Source organism: Balaenoptera borealis (assembly GCF_965194805.1).
Source record: "Balaenoptera borealis genome assembly, chromosome: 14".
Classification (NCBI taxonomy): Eukaryota; Metazoa; Chordata; class Mammalia; order Artiodactyla; family Balaenopteridae; genus Balaenoptera; species Balaenoptera borealis.
In genome coordinates, this window is record NC_138875.1 from 58,799,844 (window position 1) to 58,819,228 (window position 19,385).

At 39.4% G+C, this 19,385-nt stretch overlaps 1 protein-coding gene across 3 annotated transcripts in view; it reads right to left on the minus strand.

Annotated features, from left to right (window-relative positions):
* Window positions 1–19,385, minus strand: part of L3MBTL4 (L3MBTL histone methyl-lysine binding protein 4) — a 311,741-nt gene that overhangs the window by 240,272 nt on the left and 52,084 nt on the right. For all 3 annotated transcript variants that reach the window (XM_082353571.1, XM_082353570.1, XM_082353572.1), the window contains 3 exons: window positions 3,478–3,582; window positions 2,276–2,411; window positions 433–524 (listed from right to left, as the gene is read on the minus strand). In XM_082353571.1, coding sequence (XP_082209697.1) covers window positions 433–524; window positions 2,276–2,411; window positions 3,478–3,582 — 333 coding nt within the window. The remainder of the gene's footprint in view (window positions 1–432; window positions 525–2,275; window positions 2,412–3,477; window positions 3,583–19,385) is intronic.

Consider the following 19,385-nt stretch of genomic DNA (forward strand, 5'->3'; position numbering starts at 1 on the left):
GGGTGAGCGTGCGCCACCCAAATCCTCACACACCCTTCGAATCTATATGAACCGTCACCCTCTTTTTCATTCCACGTAAATACAACTGGACCAGGTACAGTCAAAGCCCACCTGGCATATCAGCAGGTCTCAAGGCATCAAACTAAATTTAAACGACTAACTCACTAGAAGCAAAAGGAAACACCTTCTAAAAGGCATTTCAAATTTTAGCCAGCTTTATATGTAAAGTTTTCTACTCTCTCCATCTAATTATTTAATTGTATGTTTAAAAGAAAAACAAATATGCCCACAGGAAACTGACACATTTAGTGAGAAAAGTCATAGGAATCTAAGGATTCTTAAAAGATTAAAATACAACAGGATACATAGTGAACTTTAAGAAATTTAAGCTGAAGTAAAAATCTGATTTATACTATGGAAGAAAATACTTACAGAATTTCTGTTTCTGAATAGTTTCTTGGGAGCATTTTGCAATTTGCAGGCCTTCAAGTGATCCATCCAAACAAATTTATCTTTTCTATAACCTAAATAAAAGGAAGGATTATTCAAAATACCCACAAGATGTAACCATGTGCATAATAAATGTATCAATACTATTCTTATTCAGTTTTCTGCCATAAATTCAATGTCCTTTAGCAGACACAAAAGATTTATATTAAAATCTCTAAACTGTTTCAGTGTTGTTTTAATGTATGGAATTCCAAACTGTTGAGTTTGATTTCCCACCCTGCATGTTATTCCCTACAAAGTTAACAACTCATTCAAATATGGAATCAGTACCCTGGTGGCCTGACAGAATTCTCATCTCCTGCATCCCTCAGGCTTCCTGAAGCAGCCCTGTCCCCAAGGCCAGCGTAGGCCTGATGGTAAGCAGCCCCGAGGGAGCCAGACACTGCAGGGACGACAGAACCCCCTCCCCACCAGGCCACGTGGCAGCTCCAGCTTTCTGCCCTTGTCTTTACGGGTTTCCCAGTAAAATGCCTGACCCTCCCGTCCATGTGCCCTAAAGCATCTCATGTGGGGCTGGCCCAAATAACCAGGCTCAGGAAATACTCAGATTGAGTGTCACACTCAGAATAGACGTCAAACTCCTTGCACGGCCTTCAAGGCCACGGCGACACCTCTCACTTATCTCCTCCCTCCTGGCCCTTGCCTCTCCGCTCCAGCGCTCCTGTGATTCCTGGTCTGCGCCACACCCGCTGCTGGGCTCTGACACGTGCTCCTCCCCAGGGAGCCACCTGGCTGTCTCTGTCGTGCATCCGTCCAGGCATCTGTCAGACGTCACACCCCAGGCCTGTCTTCACCTCGCTTATGGCAAGGGCAGCCCTGGGACCCCACTCAGCGCTCCACGCCTGTCGCCACTAGACACGCACCTTTCTCTCTGTTTATCTTCCTCCTCCCCTCTGGAATGAAAGCCCCATGAAGACAGAGCCGGTTTCCTTTATTCACTGCTCTGTCCCCAGGGCCTGCACACAGGAAGGGCTCCACGAACACTCACTACCCACGGGGTGAATGAGCCTGGGGACTGTTCCAACCTCCCTGAAACCCAGCAATCTCAGGGGACCCTGCTGCCAGCCTCAGGGGCAGATCCCAGAGGACACCCTGAGCTGCTTCCTAAGAATAAAATGACTATACAGTGACTCCAGAAGTTGCCACGGTCAGCCAGGAGTCTAACACCCAAGCAGGAGACCTCATATGCAAACCTGCTGGTCAAGGAAACAGGCCCACTGGCATCCCAACCTATGAATCCTCACCTCACCAGCAGACAGCAGGTAAGAAAGGTTTCAGTCATGTCTGCCAGACCCAGTTCCTCTCCCACATAACAAAAGACAAAGATGACATTTTTAATTCCCATTGAAAGAAAACAGTGAATTTTTCACTTTCATAGTTCCCTGTGCTCCATGATTTCTGCTTGAAACAAATGATATACAGTGAATCAAGTTTCCTCACTGTACAGCATCACTGATTAAGTGAAATATTTTATTTCAACCGTAATTTAAACATTAGTTTCTTCATTCCTTATAAAGTTTAATAAACTTTATGTAAGATAAAATGCTCTCATGAGATTTTACTTCTGCCCTATGTACCTCAGAATATTTGACCTAAATGGTCTTTGATGCTTTTCTTTAAAGACATTTATTTATTTCTAAGAGTGATATCCTTGTAGTCTTACTGCTTTTTGTGGATCAAACTTTCATTTTGAAAATCAATTCACACCAGGCTCTCTTGTTAGTATTTCATTAAAAAAACTGACTGTCTTTTCCTCCTGACTTACCCTTAGGGATGTGTAATTCATGTTTGGTCTTTTCACACCACCCTACTGGATGAATGTCAGGGGAACCAGCATTAGTCCAAAAATCATAGCAGCTTAAATAACCATCAAAATGAAGTCTTAGACGGTAACCACACACCTGCAAAACGGAATGTTTACAATCGTTCATTAAGAGTCATGCATTTGAAGTGTACACAAAATTAACAAAATATTCATTTATTCTGTCAACACCATCAATATATATGAACCAATCTTTACATCCAAATGTCTTATATTAAAGAACAAATTCATAGATGAATCTGGATAAGACAAATGCTGACAAACTAGACACTATCTTTCAAGTATCAAAAATTTTTCTGCAAAAAAACTATCCTTTTACTCAGTCTAGGAATCTGAGGTCAATTTACATAACCATTAATCGACAAGTTTGTTTATCTGTTCATTCAATAACTAGCAAATATTCCTTTCAGAAACCCCATCTCCTGCTGTCTGGCTTGGATTCATATCCCAAAACAGTGTAAACTAAAGTACACAGCAAAAACCAAAATGGGTATGACCTTACTTAACTCTAACATATGGACCCAGCATACTCAACAAAGAAAATAATAAAACAGTCTGAGAAACACATCTCCTAGACATGCTATACAAGTTTAATAACTATAATCAATCAGTAAATTAAGTGAATAGTGTTTTCTATGTTTGATGTTATTCGAAATACTGAGGTCTTTTATCAATTTAATAACATAAAATGTTTAGTAAATATTATATTTTATAAGCCATTTACTTTATCAATGGCTCCTCACCCTATATAATTTTCATAAAATTCATGTATTTATATAAATATATGATTCATAAGTATGGATTTTTTCATATACATTTCTCATTAGTTCAGATAAAACTTGAATAATTGTCTCTTTTAACAGACAAAAGCAACATTGTGGGATTCACTGATTTTATCAACCTCAGGTGAAAATTATTTACCAATTAAATCAAGAGTAACCACTAGTAATGAGAAACTTATTAGAAAATTAATCTTCAGAGAAGGAAAAAATTTCATTAAAGAACATACTTCACCCGTCACTGAATAAAATAAATCCATAAGGTACTTGGACTTGTTTATAAGACAAAGTACTGAAATTCGTCATTCTCTAGAAAATTCTCTCCTGTCACTGCAATTAGCCCCAGACAATAACACCATTTCTTACCTCAGCTACAGAAAGCACACAAAACACAGATGGATGACGGGGGTCAATGCCTTCTAATCTCATTCCAACCTGAAAACCATTTTCACGCTCCGGAAAGGACTGGCCCTACGAAATTTCATGATATAATATTAATCACTGAAATATCTTCACAGTTTGATATTAAAACACTTGGTGTGTCTATGCACACAATCATACAAGTTTGGAAGCTCAATAATATAACCAAAGAAAGAAGCCTGATCTTGGAGATTTTGCCCTCAAAGACGCCTTGATCGGTTGTACGTTCTTTGACATAGTTCATCTGCCAAACTCTATGTCCTGTGAACTCCCCGTCTACTCCTTTTGCCCATTTCTGCTTAATGATCTGAAGGAGCTCTTCCTGTACACTGGACACAATCCTTTCTTGATTATAATGGTTACTTATTCCCAATCTGTGACTTACTTGGCTTTTCACTTTCTTTATGATGACTGTGGAGAATTTTATTTTAAGGTAATAAAATATATCGGTTATTTCCTGTACAGTTGGCACATCTAGCCTATGAAATCCCTTGCAGCACTGATGTTACATAGATATTCTCCTAGTGTTATTTTATTTTATTTTTTAACATCTTTATTGGAGTATAATTGCTTTACAAGGGTGTGTTAGTTTCTGCTTTATAACACAGTGAATCAGCTATACATATACATATGTCCCCATATCTCTTCCCTCTTGCATCTCCCTCCCTCGCACCCTCCCTATCCCACCCCTCTGGATAGTCACAAAGCACCGAGCTGATCTCCTTGTGCTATGTGGCTGCTTCCCACTAGCTATCTATTTTACATTTGGTAGTGTATATATGTCCATGCCACTCTCTCACTTTGTCCCAGCTTACCCTTCCCCCTCCCCGTATCCTCAAGTCCAATCTCTAATAGGTCTGCATCTTTATTCCCGTCTTGCCCCTAGGTTCTTCTGACCATTTTTTTTTCTTTTTTAGATTCCATATATATGTGTTAGCATACGGTATTTGTTTTTCTCTTTCTGACTTACTTCACACTGTATGACAGACTCTAGGTCCATCCACCTCACTGAGAGTAACTCAATTTCATTTCTTTTTATGGCTGAGTAATATCCCACTGTATATATGTGCCACATCTTCTTTATCCATTCATCTGTTGATGGACACTTAGGTTGCTTCCATGTCCTGGCTGTTGTAAATAGAGCTGCAATGAGCATTTTGGTACATGACTCTTTTTGAATTATGGTTTTCTCAGGGTATATGCCCAGTAGTGGGATTGCTGGGTCGTATGGTAGTTCTATTTTTAGTTTTTTTTTTTTGGCCACGCAGCATGCGGGATCTTACTTCCCCAACCAGGGATTGAACCTGCGGTCCCTGCGTTGGAAGCATGGAGTCTTAACCACTGGACCACCAGGGAAGTCTATTTTTAGTTTTTTAACGCACCTCCATACTGTTCTCCATAGTGCCTGTATCAATTTACATGCCCACCAACAGTGCAAGAGGGTTCCCTTTTCTCCACACACTCTCCAGCATTTATTGTTTGTAGATTTTTGATGATGGCCATTCTGACCGGTGTGAGATGATATCTCATTGTAGTTTTGATTTGCATTTCTCTAATGATTAATGATGTTGAGCATTCTTTCATGTGTCTGTTGGCAATCTGTATATCTTCTTTGGAGAAATGTCTATTCAGGTCTTCTGCCCATTTTTGGATTGGGTTGTTTGTTTTTTTGATGTTGAGCTGCATGAGTTGCTTGTATGTTTTGGAGATTAATCCTTTGTCAGTTGCTTCATTTGCAAATATTTTCTCCCATTCTGATGGTTGTCTTTTCATCTTGTTTATGGTTTCCTTTGCTGTGCAAAAGCTTTTAAGTTTCATTAGGCCCCATTTGTTTATTTGTGTTTTTATTTCCATTTCTCTAGGAGGTGGGTCAAAAAGGATCTTGCTGTGATTTATGTCATGGAGTGTTCTGCCTATGTTTTCCTCTAAGAGTTTGATGGTGTCTGGCCTTAAATTTAGGTCTTTAATCCATTTTGAGTTTATTTTTGTGTATGGTGTTAGGGACTGTTCTAATTTCATTCTTTTACATGTAGCTGTCCAGTTTTCCCAGCACCACTTATTGAAGAGGCTATCTTTTCTCCATTGTATATTCTTGCCTCCTTTATCAAAGATAAGGTGACCAGATGTGCGTGGGTTTACCTCTGGGTTTTCTATCCTGTTCCATTGATCTATATGTCTGTTTTTGAGCCAGTACCATACTGTCTTGATTACTGTAGCTTTGTAGTATAGTCTGAAGTCAGGGCGCCTGATTCCTCCAGCTCCGTTTTTCTTTCTCAAGATTGCTTTGGCTATTCGGAGTCTTTTGTGTTTCCATACAAATTGTGAAATTTTTTGTTCTAGTTCTGTGAAAAATGCCAGTGGTAGTTTGACAGGGATTGCATTGAATCTGTAGACTGCTTTGGGTAGTATAGTCATTTTCACAATGTTGATTCTTCCAATCCGAGAACATGGTATATCTCTCCATCTACTTGTATCATCTTTAATTTCTTTCATCAGTGTCTTATAATTTTCTGCATACAGGTCTTTCGTCTCCTTAGGTAGGTGTATTCCTAGATATTTTATTCTTTTTGTTGCAATGGTAAATGGGAGTGTTTTCTTAATTTCACTTTCAGGTTTTTCATCATTAGTGTATAGGAATGCAAGAGATTTTGTGCATTAATTTTGTATCCCGCTACTTTACCAAATTCATTGATTAGCTCTAGTAGTTTTCTGGTAGCATCTTTAGGATTCACTATGTATAGTATCATGTCATCTGCAAACAGTGACAGCTTTACTTCTTTTCCAATTTGGATTCCTTTTATTTCTTTTTCTTCTCTGACTGCTGTGGCTAAAACTTCCAAAACTATGTTGAATAACAGTGGTGAGAGTGGGCAACCTTGTCTTGTTCCTGATCTTAGTGGAAATGGTTTAAGTGTTTCACCATTGAGGACAACGTTGGTTGTGTGTTTGTCATATATGTCTACTTTCTGGAAGGTTTATATCATAAATGGGTGTTGAACTTTGTCAAAAGATTTCTCTGCATCTATTGAGATGATCATATGGTTTTTCTCCTTCAATTTGTTAATATGGTGTAACACGTTGATTGATTTGCATATATTGAAGAATCCTTGCATTCCTGGGATAAACCCCACTTGATCATGGTGTATGATCCTTTTAATGTGCTGTTGGATTCTGTTTGCTAGTATTTTGGTGAGGATTTTTGCATCTATGTTCATCAGTGATACTGGCCTATACTTTTCTTTCTTTGTGACATCTTTGTCTGGTTTTGGTATCAGAGTGATGGTAGCCTTGTAGAATGAGTTTAGGAGTGTTCCTCCCTCTGCTATATTTTGGAAGAGTTTGAGAAGGATAGGTGTTAGATCTTCTCTAAATGTTTGATAGAATTCGCCTGTGAAGCCATCCGGTCCTCGGCTTTTGTTTGTTGGAAGATTTTTAATCACAGTTTCAATTTCAGTGCTTGTGATTGGTCTGTTCATATTTTCTATTTCTTCCTGGTTCAGTCTCGGAAGGTTGTGCATCTCTAACAATTTGTCCATTTCTTCCAGGTTGTCCATTTTATTGGCATATAGTTGCTTGTAGTAATCTCTCATGATCCTTTGTATTTCTGCAGTGTCAGTTGTTACTTCTCCTTTTTCATTTCTAATTCTATTGAGTCTTCTCCCTTTTCTTCTTGATAAGTCTGGCTAATGGTTTATCAATTTTGTTTATCTTCTCAAGGAACCAGATTTTAGATTTATGGATCTTTGCTATTGTTTCCTTCATTCCTTTTTCATTTATTTCTGATCTGATCTTTATGATTTCTTTCCTTCTGCTAACATTGGGGTTTTTTAGTTCTTCTTTCTCTAATTGCTTTAGGTGCAAGGTTAGGTTGTTTGAGATGTTTCTTGTTTCTTAAGGTAGGATTGTATTGCTATAAACTTCCCTCTTAGAACTGCTTTTGCTGCATCCCATAGGTTTTGGGTCGTTGTGTTTTCATTGTCATTTGTTTCTAGGTATTTTTTTATTTCCTCTGTGATTGCTTCAGTGATCTCTTGGTTATTAAGTAGTGTGTTGTTTAGCCTCCATGTGTTTGTATTTCTTACAGAGTTTTTTCCTGTAATTGATATCTAGTCTCATAGCGTTGTGGTCAGAAAAGATACTTGATACGATTTCAATTTTCTTAAATTTACCAAGGCTTGATTTGTGACCCAAGATGTGATCTATCCTGGAGAATGTTCCATGAGCACTTGAGAAAAATGTGTATTCTGTTGTTTTTGGATGGAATGTCCTATAAATATCAATTAAGTCCATCTTGTTTAATGTATTATTTAAAGCTTGTGTTTCCTTATTGATTTTCATTTTGGATGATCTGTCCATTGGTGAAAGTGGGGTGTTAAAGTCCCCTACTATGATTGTGTTACTGTCGATTTCCCCTTTTATGGCTGCTAGTATTTGCCTTATGTATTGAGGTGCTCCTATGTTGGGTGCATAAATATTTACAATTGTTATATCTTCTTCTTGGATCGATCCCTTGATCATTAGGTAGTGTCCTTTGTCTCTTGTAATAGTCTTTGTTTTAAAGTCTACTTTCTCTGATATGAGAATTGCTACTCCAGCTTTCTTTTGATTTCCATTTGCATGGAATACCTTTTTCCATCCCCTCACTTTCAGTCTGTATGTGTCCCTAGGTCTGAAGTGGGTCTCTTGTAGACAGCATATATATGGGTCTTGTTTTTGTATCCATTCAGCCAGTCTATGTCTTTTGGTTGGAGCATTTAATCCATTTACATTTAAGGTAATTATCAATATGGATGTTCCTATGACCATTTTCTTAATTGTTTTGGGTTTGTTATTGTAGGTCTTTTCCTTCTCTTTTGTTTCCTGCCTAGAGAAGTTCCTTTAGCATTTGTTGTAAAGCTGGTTTGGTGGTGCTGAATTCTCTTAGCTTTTGTTTGTCTGTAAAGCTTTTAATTTCTCCGTCAAATCTGAATGAGATCCTTACTGGGTAGAGTAATCTTGGTTGTAGGTTTTTCTCCTTCATCACTTTAAATATGTCCTGCCACTCCCTTCTGGCTTGCAGATTTTCTGCTGAAAGATCAGCTGTTAACCTTATGGGGATTTCCTTATGTGTTATTTGTTGTTTTTCCCTTGCTGCTTTTAGTATTTGTTCTTTGTACTTAATTTTTGATAGTTTGATTAATATGTGTCTTGGCATGTTTCTCCTTGGATTTATCCTGTATGGGACTCTCTGCGCTTCCTGGACTTGAATAACTATTTCCTTTCCCATATTAGGGAAGTTTTCCACTATAATCTCTTCAAATATTTTCTCAGTCCCTTTCTTTTTCTCTTCTTCTTCGGGGACCCCTATATTTGGAACATTGGTGCGTTTAATGTTGTCCCAGAGGTCTCTGAGACTGTCCTCAATTTTTTTCATTCTTTTTTTTTTATTCTGCTCTGTGGTAGTTATTTCCACTATTTTATCTTCCAGGTCACTTATCCATTCTTCTGCTTCAGTTATTCTGCTATTGATCCCTTCTAGAGAATTTTTAATATCATTTATTGTGTTGTTCATCACTGTTTGTTTGCTCTTTAGTTCTTCTAGGTCCTTGTTAAACGTTTCTTGTATTTTCTCCATTCTATTTCCAAGATTTTGGATCATCTTTACTATCATCATTCTGAATTCTTTTTCAGATAGACTGCATATTTCCTCTTCATTTGTTAGGTCTAGTGGGTTTTTGCCTTGCTCCTTCATCTGCTGTGTTTCTCTATCTTCTCATTTTGCTTAACTTTCTGGGTTTGGGGTCTCCTTTTCGCAGGCTGCAGGTTCATAGTTTCCGTTATTTTTGGTGTCTGTCCCCAGTGGCTTAGGTTGGTTCAGTGGGTTGTGTAGGCTTCCTGGTGGAGGGGACTGGTGCCTGTGTTCTGGTGGATGAGGCTGGATCTTGTCTTTCTGGTGGGCAGGTCCACAACTGGTGGTGTGTTTTGTGGTGTCTGTGGCCTTATTATGATTTTAGGCAGCCTCTCTCCTAATGGATGGGTTTGTGTTCCTGTCTTGCTAGTTGTTTGGCATAGGATGTCCTGCACTGTAGCTTGCTGGTCGTTGAGTGGAGCTGGGTCTTGGTGTTGAGATGGAGATCTCTGGGAGATTTTCACCGTTTGATATTACGTGGAGCTGGGAGGTCTCTTGTGGACCAGTGTCCTGAACTTGGCTCTCCCATCTCAGTGGCACAGCCCTGATGCCTGGCTGGAGCACCAAGAGCCTGTCCTCCACACGGCTCAGAATAAAAGGGAGAAAAAAAAGAAAGAAAGAAGAAGATAAAATAAAATAAAAGTTATTAAAATAAAAAATAATTATTACAAAAAAAAATTTTTTTAAGTAAAAAAAAAAAAAAAACCACAAACGGACAGACAGAACTCTAGGACAAATGGTAAAAGCAAAGCTATACAGACAAAAATCACACACAGAAGCATACACATACACACTCACAAAAAGAGAAAAAGGGAAAAAATATATATGTCATTGATCCCAGGGTCCACTTCCTCAATTTCAGATGATTCGTTGTCTATTCAGGTATTCCACAGATGCAGGGTACATCAAGTTGATTGTGGAGATTTAATCTGCTGCTCCTGAGGCTGCTGGGAGAAATTTCCCTTTCTCTTCTTTGTTCGCACAGCTCCCGGGGTTCAGCTTTGGATTTGGACCCACCTCTGCGTGTAGGTTGCCTGAGGGCATCTGTTCTTTGCTCAGATAGGACGGGGTTAAAGGAGCAGCTGATTCGGGGGCTCTGGCTCACTCAGGCCGGGGGGAGGGAGGGGTATGGATGCGGGGCGAGCCTGCGTCAGCAGAGGCTGGCATGACGCTGCACCAGCCTGAGGCGCGCTGTGCGTTCTCCCGGAGAAGTTGTCCTTGGGTCATGGGACCCTGGCAGTGGTGGGCTGCACAGGCTCCCGGGAGGGGAGGTGTGGATAGTGACCTGTGCTTGCACACAGGCTTCTTGGTGGTTGCAGCAGCAGCCTTAGCGTCTCATGCCCGTCTCTGGGGTCCGCGCTGATAGCCGCAGCTCACGCCCATCTCTGGAGCTCCTTTAAGCAGCGCTCTTAATCCCCTCTCCTCACGCACCAGGAAACAAAGAGGCAAGAAAAAATCTCTTGTCTCTTCAGCAGCTCCAGACTTTTTCCCGGACTCCCTCCCGGCTAGCCGTGGCGCACTAGCCCCCTTCAGGCTGTGTTCACGCAGCCAACCCCAGTCCTCTCCCTGGGATCCGACCTCTGAAGCCCGAGCCTCAGCTCCCAGCCCCCACCCGCCCCGGCGGCTGAGCAGACAAGCCTCTTGGGCTGATGAGCACTGGTCGGCACTGATCCTCTGTGCGGGAATCTCTCCACTTTGCCCTCCGCACCCCTGCTGCTGCGCTCTCCTCCGTGGCTCCGAAGCTCCCCTCTCCGCTCCCCGCAGTCTCTGCCCGCGAAGGGGCTTCTAGTGTGTGGAGACCTTTCCTCCTTCACAGCTCCCTCCCGCTGGTGCAGGTCCCATCACTATTCTTTTGTCTCTGTTTTTTCTTTTTTCTTTTGCCCTACCCAGGTACGTGGGGGAGTTTCTTGCCTTAGGTGTGAGGTCTTCTGCCAGTGTTCGGTAGGTGTTCTGTAGGAGCTGTTCCACATGTAGATGTATTTCTGATGTATCTGTGGAGAGGAAGGTGATCTCCATGTCTTACTCTTCTGCCATCTTGAAGCTGTTTCTCCTCCTAGTGTTATTTTAAAACTTTTGTTCTTCATATTTAAATCTACAATACAACTGGAATTGATTTTTTCTATGAGTGAGGTAGGGCTCTATTTTTTCATATGGAAAACAAATTATTCAAAAAAAATTTTTTAGTCCATACTTACATTGATCTGCAAAGTTTCCTCTATTATATCATGTTTCTACATGTCTGTGGGTATATTTGTGGCCTTTTAATCCTATTTATTGGCATATTTGCCTACATCACATTGTCTTAATTGCTTATAATGAGTCTTTTTATCTGGAGAGCAATGTTTATCATGCTGAGTTTTCTAATTCAGAAACTTGTTCCCTTTCTATTTAATCTAATCATTTTCATTGTCCAAGATGTTTTCAAAATTTTCACATAGACTTTGTAGTATTTATTCCTGTGTACCTTTTATGCTTATTGCTATTGTAAAAGGAATTTATTTCACAAAAGACTTTCTCATTCATTCCCATTTATTATTTTCTTCAATATTGGTCTTGTTTCCCATAGCCTTGCTGAATGATTAATAGCTTTGAGCAGACAGTTTTGAGAAGATTCAGCATTACTCGTTTATTTATTCTTAACTGAGAATAAACTTGTAAGTATACTAATGGAAGATGATGATTAAAATCTAGTACTATTAGATCTAGAGCTGCTTTTTAATCACTACTAACAATTGCTTAATATACGAATGCCTATTTTTGGGGTAATTTATTCTTTTGAGAAAAATCTTTTCATTTGGAAATAATGTCAAACTTAAAGGAACGTTCCAAGAACAAAATAGTACAAAGAACATGTATAGCCTTTGCCTAGATTTATTTATTGTTAACATTCTACCTCATTTGCTTTATCATTTCTGTTTGCCCCCTCTCTCAAGTGTCTGTGTGTATACAGATACAGATGTATACATATACATATACGTGTACATATGATTTTTTAATCATTTGAGGGCTCTCTACCCCTAAATACTAAATTTTTTCCCTAAGAGCAGTCTATTTTCCCTAAAAATAGGAACATTCTCTTACTTAACAACAGCTCATTTATCAATGTCTGTAAATTTCACATTATTCAATACTTTTAACTAATCTTCCACTCATATTACAATTTTTCCAATTTATCCAACAATGCACTTCATAATATTTTCCCTCCAGAATAGGATTCAGTTTAAGGGCAGATATTAAATTTAATTGACATGTCTGTTTAGTCTCCCTTAATCTGGAACATTTTCCATTGCCTTTCTTTATCTTTTATAATACTGATATTTTTAAAGAACACAGTGTTTTCCCTCCTGTATTTTTTAAAATAGAAAGTTCCTCATTTTGGATTTGTCTGATGTTTCCCTGTGATTAGATTCAGGTTATGCATTGTTTTGCCAGCCTGCCATATGGGTGATGATGTGTTCTTCTAAGGACATCACATCTGGTCCATTGGTGATGTTAATTTTGATCACACAATTACAATATTCTGCAATTCCTTCACTATAGTTACATACAGAACACATAAACATACATAAACATTTACACATATGTATACACATATATGTATATACATATATATGATAAATCTTAAGTTCAAACAGATCCATCTAATTCAATCCATCCTCAGAGGGCTCATTCTGTCTTTTTCGATCTATATTTGTATTTCTCCTCTAACAAGGTCAACACACTTACTCAGGTACTAAATCCTATAGTGTATGTACTGCAGTTTCAGAACTCTTTTACCCCCACTACTATAATAAACAAACCCACAAAAAGGGTTCAGGATTTGTTTGCAATTTTCCCTTCCTGCTCTGCCATCCAAGAATGGGGTATATAAACACTGTGTTCATAAACTGCTTGGATTCTTTCTTTTTTCTCTCTTCAGTCCAATTATGGGATTCACCTGAAATATGGCTGAGTTCATTTGTTTCTGTTTTCTTTCACTTCTTAATGATTTATTTCAATTTTAATATGCAGAATATTAACGTACTTCCAAAAGTTAAAGCTCTACAAAAAGGTACTCAGAGAAGTATCTCTCCTTCCCATGTCCTACCCACCCCATTCTACCTCTTAAAGGTAACCAACCTCACTCTTTTCTGGTTTATCCTTCCCAGGTTTCTTCTTGAAAAAATAAGCAATTATGTTTATATTCTTATTTTTCTCTCCCTTCGTAAACATAAGACAGCATACTATACAGGCTGTTTTGCATTGGCTTTGTTCACTTCTTAGTGTCCCCTGGAAACCACCCCATGTCAGGTCACAGCCACTGCCCACATTCTCTTTTAAGCTGCACTGTCCTCCACTGTGTGCACGTATTCAACCTTCTTCCACACTTGGGTACATGCTTTTTTTTTTATAAGGACATGAAATTGTTTTAAAATCTTTATGAATTGGCTTGTAAAATGTCGTTAGAAACTTTCTTACATTCACAGCTCAAAATCCAAAAATTTGACGAAAACCAAAAATGAAATGGCAAGAATGAATGATTTCTCAGGAATACTTTATTTCTACAAAAATAAATGTCATGTGTGTGTTTAACTCTCCCAGCCTTCTTCTCACTTCTGCTCTGTTTTCCAGCAGATTGTATTTAACAAGTTTTGTGTGACTACCTCCTGTTCACTGCTTTGAAATGTCTCAGTTAACTTCCAAAGCACCACATCCATATACACAGATACATACACATGCACACAACACGGGTAAGAAAAGCAAAGGGGAAGGAGAGACCGGGGCAGAGTATAATAATAAGGCTGAAAGGAAATTTAAGAAGCTGCAGAAAATGAGAGAACACTTTTCATGTTTTAACAAAACTGAAAGATGTAAAATCGGGGATGGGGAGTAACTAGTATTATATCACATATGAATGATAAATGCAAGACACTGGCAATGAATCACAGCCAAGAGGTTGGGATGAGCAACGTCAGTCTTGTCAGCATTTCAAAATGGCTTCTCAGTTGACCATTTGGGAGCTTTTATGCAATGTTGCAAGGAACCTGTATGGCTCAAGCAGCCACAGCAGTCTTTGGAGGGTTTCAAACAAAAACCAAGACAGTCATTTTAACAATCCGAAAGGCAACATTTACTGAGAAATATCATTGCCTGTCTTCCATCTCTTTTCTGTGTGATGGCTTATTCATGGCAGATAAAGACGTTTTTCCTTTCTAAAAGTCTTGTATTTTATGAACATAATTGAGAGCTGTGCTTATAAAATTATATTTTATGATGAAGAAAAGGGAACTGGAAGCACACACTTAGAGCAAACAATAAGCCCATTAAATTCAGTCATAAAAAATCATAAGGTTTTTGGACCTGAAAACCACTTTTACAGCTAAATAAACTCAAGCCCAGAGAGGTTAAGAGACTTTCTCAAGGTCACACCAGTTTAGTGGCAGAGCATAAGTAAGGACATAAGTCTTCTGAAAGCCTCCCAACTGTTTGTTCCACTAAGGGGACAGAGTGGCAACAAAACGCAAAACAAAACCTGGCTTGAGGCCACAGAAGGCTTCAAGGACATTTCCAGGGAAGCGCCATGTGCTCCTGGGTACGGAAGCGAAGTTGTTTTGTTTTGTCATTTTCTGTTCTCCGAACAGTTGCAAAATAATGCTTTCTAGTATAAAATTGATGAATTTTGTCACTAATGTTGGAGAAGAAGGATTATTCAAAGTTCCATACCTCATATCAAAAGTAGATACAAATGATATACTATTATTTAAAAATAAAATGAGTCAGAGCACTAGAAAAAAACAAAGAAAAACAAAACACCATGCCTAGAGAAAAGTAGACGGGCTATTGGCAAAATTCCTTTATGAAATACAATCGTGTTCATGGGTGTGTGCCAGCAGGTCTTTGCTCCATGGGTAGACAAAGTCACAAGTGCACAGTGGGAACAACTCTTGGGCAGTTGGTAGATATACCTGTTCTTCACTGAGAACCCCACTGCAAGAGCAGAGAGGTGATCCTGTGATGACAATTTCTGAGCCACTACACAGACTGCAGAAGGTCGGCGGCCACCAGCACCAGCAGAGCGTCACTGAAATACGTGCCCCACAGAAGAGCGCCTACACACTAAGTGGATGACGCCATCTGAATGTCGACAAGCATCCTACATTATTCACAGGCAGGAGCTGGCAGCCAACAACACTCCCCTGGTCATAATTCAACATTGAAAGAAATGGGAGAAACTGGGCATGGGATGGAATCGCAGCTACTGAGGCACAGGTTTTTAGCGAGCTTGCAAAGGCCCGGGCCAGGGCCACAGGCCAGCGGTTTCTCAGTCCCCACATGATGGCTGCCAGAGGGAAAGAGGTTCCTAGGAATTTTACACGCAGACGATAAAAACTAAATTTCTTATAACAGCAAAGACCACTGCCATGAGTTCAGCGTCCTCATTAAATGGTTTATCTCAGCAACATCTTCAAAATCTTAAATCATCTCAATGTGTATCTTCAGGGCTGAAATGTCACAATTTTGAACGTGAAAGGTGAGCCATCAGGAAGTCTTATGTAGGCAAACTGTGATATAAACAGCTTGACCACAGAGAATTTAGCTTTTTGTCAACACTTGACAATTATCTTTCCTCAATGGGGGAAAAATCAATTATGTTATTGGTAGAGTAAAAAAAAAAATTCAAATACTGCACAAGGGAACGTGAGAAAAACATTTTCCAGAGACAAACACAATCAAAGAGGAAGTTACAAAATGCATTTGCAGCTCTCTCTGAAGCAGAGAGACTCAACCTGCCAGGTTTTGAGCATGGTATGTGTCAAAATAGCATTTGATAAAACAAAATGAGTCTGGGTTCATGTTCGATCTGAATATCCAGGACAATCCGCATGTATCTGAAGAACCACTAACACTTGCTGTCACAGCCAAAAACCTAGGAATGGTTCAATGCAACTTTCTCACTAAACAGAAATGAAGAGGAAAGAATGACAAGGATGGTTACAGAGCTGAGCTACCCTTCATCAAGCCATATACAGGGGCCTTCTATGCTACAAGCCCTTGTGCAGCACAGAACTGGGCCACACCCTGTTCTAAGCACTTTACAAACATTAACGCATTACATCATCAAGAAAAACCCTATGAAGTAAGCGTACATTTTCCAGATGATGAAACTGGGCCACAAGTGGTTATGGAATGTGCCTGAGATCACAGTGTGTGTCTGTTTTTAACGGGCAGTTAGTCACTATGGGAGGTCATTCTGAAAGGTTATAGGCAACACTAAAGACATCATAATTTTTAAGCTTTTATTCTATAGTGAAAACTTGGGATGAGCTTTTTTTAGATATTAAAAACTGGAGGTCTGAGTATGTGCTACATGACCAATAGATGATCCCCAGATGCCAAAAGTTTGAAAACAGTGCCATGTTGAATGCCAGACCCCTTGTGCGGGAATTTACTATAGGATCAATCAGGAGAGTTAAGGACACATGGCATCAGGACCCGTGACTATCCATTTGGGGAGGAAAATGGAATTATATTCCCACCACACTAGCACATATAAAAATAATTTTAGATGGAGAGAAATTAGACACAATACAACGGAATTCAGTGCAGCTATCAAATAAAAGCAAGCCACAGACCCGAATCTGCTGAGACAGCATGATGGCCATGAGGTACTGATAAATATAAAGTAAGTAACAGATGAGGAACACACAACCATTTATATGGACATTATTCACATATCTACATAACTACATTATAGAGATCTGGAGGGACACACATCACATTATTTTGAGTGGTTCACCTAGAGCGGGGAACTGACAGAGAGAAAGCCTTTTATTTTTATACTCTTCTGTCTTGTTAGAATTTTTAATGGCATTGTACCTTTTTTAAAAAGATCAATACACACACACGATCAAGTGATGAAGACACTAGGCAAATAGGCAGGACCCAGGTCACGAGAAGCTTTGCATGGTTTGTTAAGGACCTTTTAGTTTATCCTTAGTCAATGAAGTAGTAGCAAAAGCTTTTAGTCATTGGGAAGAAAAAAAAACATTATTGCATTTTATTAAGATCTTGTCAGTGGCAATGTGGAGAATTAATTAGAAACGTAGTAAAATTAGAGGTAGAAAAGATGGGAAAGGAGGCTTTTAATATCTACTAATAATTGAGAATTTGCCATGTACCATGTACAACATCTAACTCAGCTCATTTAAGCCTTAGCACCCCTGCATCGGGACTGTTACAATCCCCACATCACCTACAAGGAAACAGAGGCTCAGAGAGGTTCACAAATTGCCCCATTGGCCCAGCTAGTCAGTAAAAACCTGGAATTGGAATACAAACCCTGGTCTGTGCTTACTCGCAAAGTGATACTGTATTCGGGAATGTTGCGACAGCCTGAACAATGGTGATGAGGCCCTCAACCAAACGCAGAGCAAGAGCTGGGAGTGGAGACAGGGGCCAGACTTCATATGTATCTGGGAGGTAAAATGGGCACCACCTGCTGATTGGCCGGATGCACAGGATGAGGAAGGTGGGGAATTTCAACTGACACCCAGGTTTCAGGCTGGAAAGAAATCTCCATATTTTCCAAAATGTGGTCATGTTTACTTTTATAAAGTTATCAGTATCTACTGAGACCTCCAAGGACTTGATGAACAGCTCAGGAAAACTCTACTTCTGTACCTCCCTTTCAATTCCAACTTTCTGCTGCATTACTATAGTTTCTATGTTCTCCCGGGCATCTTGCAATGAATCTTTCATCCTAGAAGTGTCTTCACCAAGAAATACTGCACACGATGAAAGGTTATGAAATGCCTTCCTTGCTTTTTCCTCAAGAAACTATGATTTTCACCTGAACTAAGAGTGGAAACTACCAAGAATATTAGAACCCCTTCTGACTCCCTCTTGTTTTAATCACGGAGAAAATGGAGAACTTGAAAAATACACACACAGCACACACTCACATACACATACACACACACTGTTGTTTTGTACTCTTGTTTAATGTAGCTGTTCTTAATGGTGGAGAAGTGGGGTCCATGATGTATTCAAGGGTTCTGGAAACCTTCTGAATTTTATATAAAATTTTGTGCACAAATCGATACAAGCACTTCTCTAAGGAGATGATCAATAGCTTACATTAGATGTTCAAAGGGGTCTAAGACCCCCCCCATCCCCCAAAAAAAGACCAAGAGCTGAACGGCTGTCCTTTATAGGAACCTGCCATTAATCAAGCCACGGACTAAATAACCGATTTAGGAAACTTCAATAAGCAGAACACAGAAGCTCATCATGGAAATACAGGTGAGGCAGCAAGACCTGCTTCAGATTCTGCATCCTCAAAGTGACGCCTATTTTTGCCACCTATTTGTTAGGCTAATGGAGAAAAATCATCCCCTACCTAATTAAACATAACTGGCTGCAAAGCTTCAGTTAAGATGGCAGTGAAGGATGGCTGATTGCGTATTTTTAAACTCTCATTTTAGAGACTACGTCCTCGTTATTTTGAACGTTTTTCGTAGGTTAATTTTGAATCCCAAACTGCTATCAAGATTATACCAGGAGGATCCTACAAACACAGAATGCATGGCACAACAAAAGTGCACTTTAGTAAGTTAGTAAATGGAATTCCTACTGTTTCTTTGTGAATCTATTCTACTGTAATCTCAGATGCAGAAATTCTCATTTCCCTGGAGCCCAATGACCTATTGATAAGAAGAAGTTTGGTGCGTGTGTGTGTGCGCATGCGTGTGTGTGTACATGTGTGTGTGTGTGTCTCCAGCGACCCTAACCTAACCACTGACTGAATTATAGTCCAAGAAACAGAAAGAAAGCACAGATCAGAGCGGGTGAAATATTGCTGAATTTAAGCAGCTTCAGTCTAACAAAGATCTTTATGAACAAAGAAAAAGAACCCACACAGTATAAAATAAAGAACTGCACAGAGAGAACTTTTAAAAATAACTCCTGAAGTTATCTGATAATTCACTGGCCGTCACTGAGTGGATTCCACAAATCCTCTGAGCCTAGGGTCTAAAACAATAAACCCATATACTTTTTTCCTGAATAACTAAACTCTCCCAGGGAAAAGAGACGAGGATACTTCTAATATAAATTTCCTTTAACTGCAGGAAGAGAGCCATGAAACGGTCCACCCTTGACTCTAAACGCCACTACGTTCTTCTTTTAATTTCCCTTCCTCTGAACA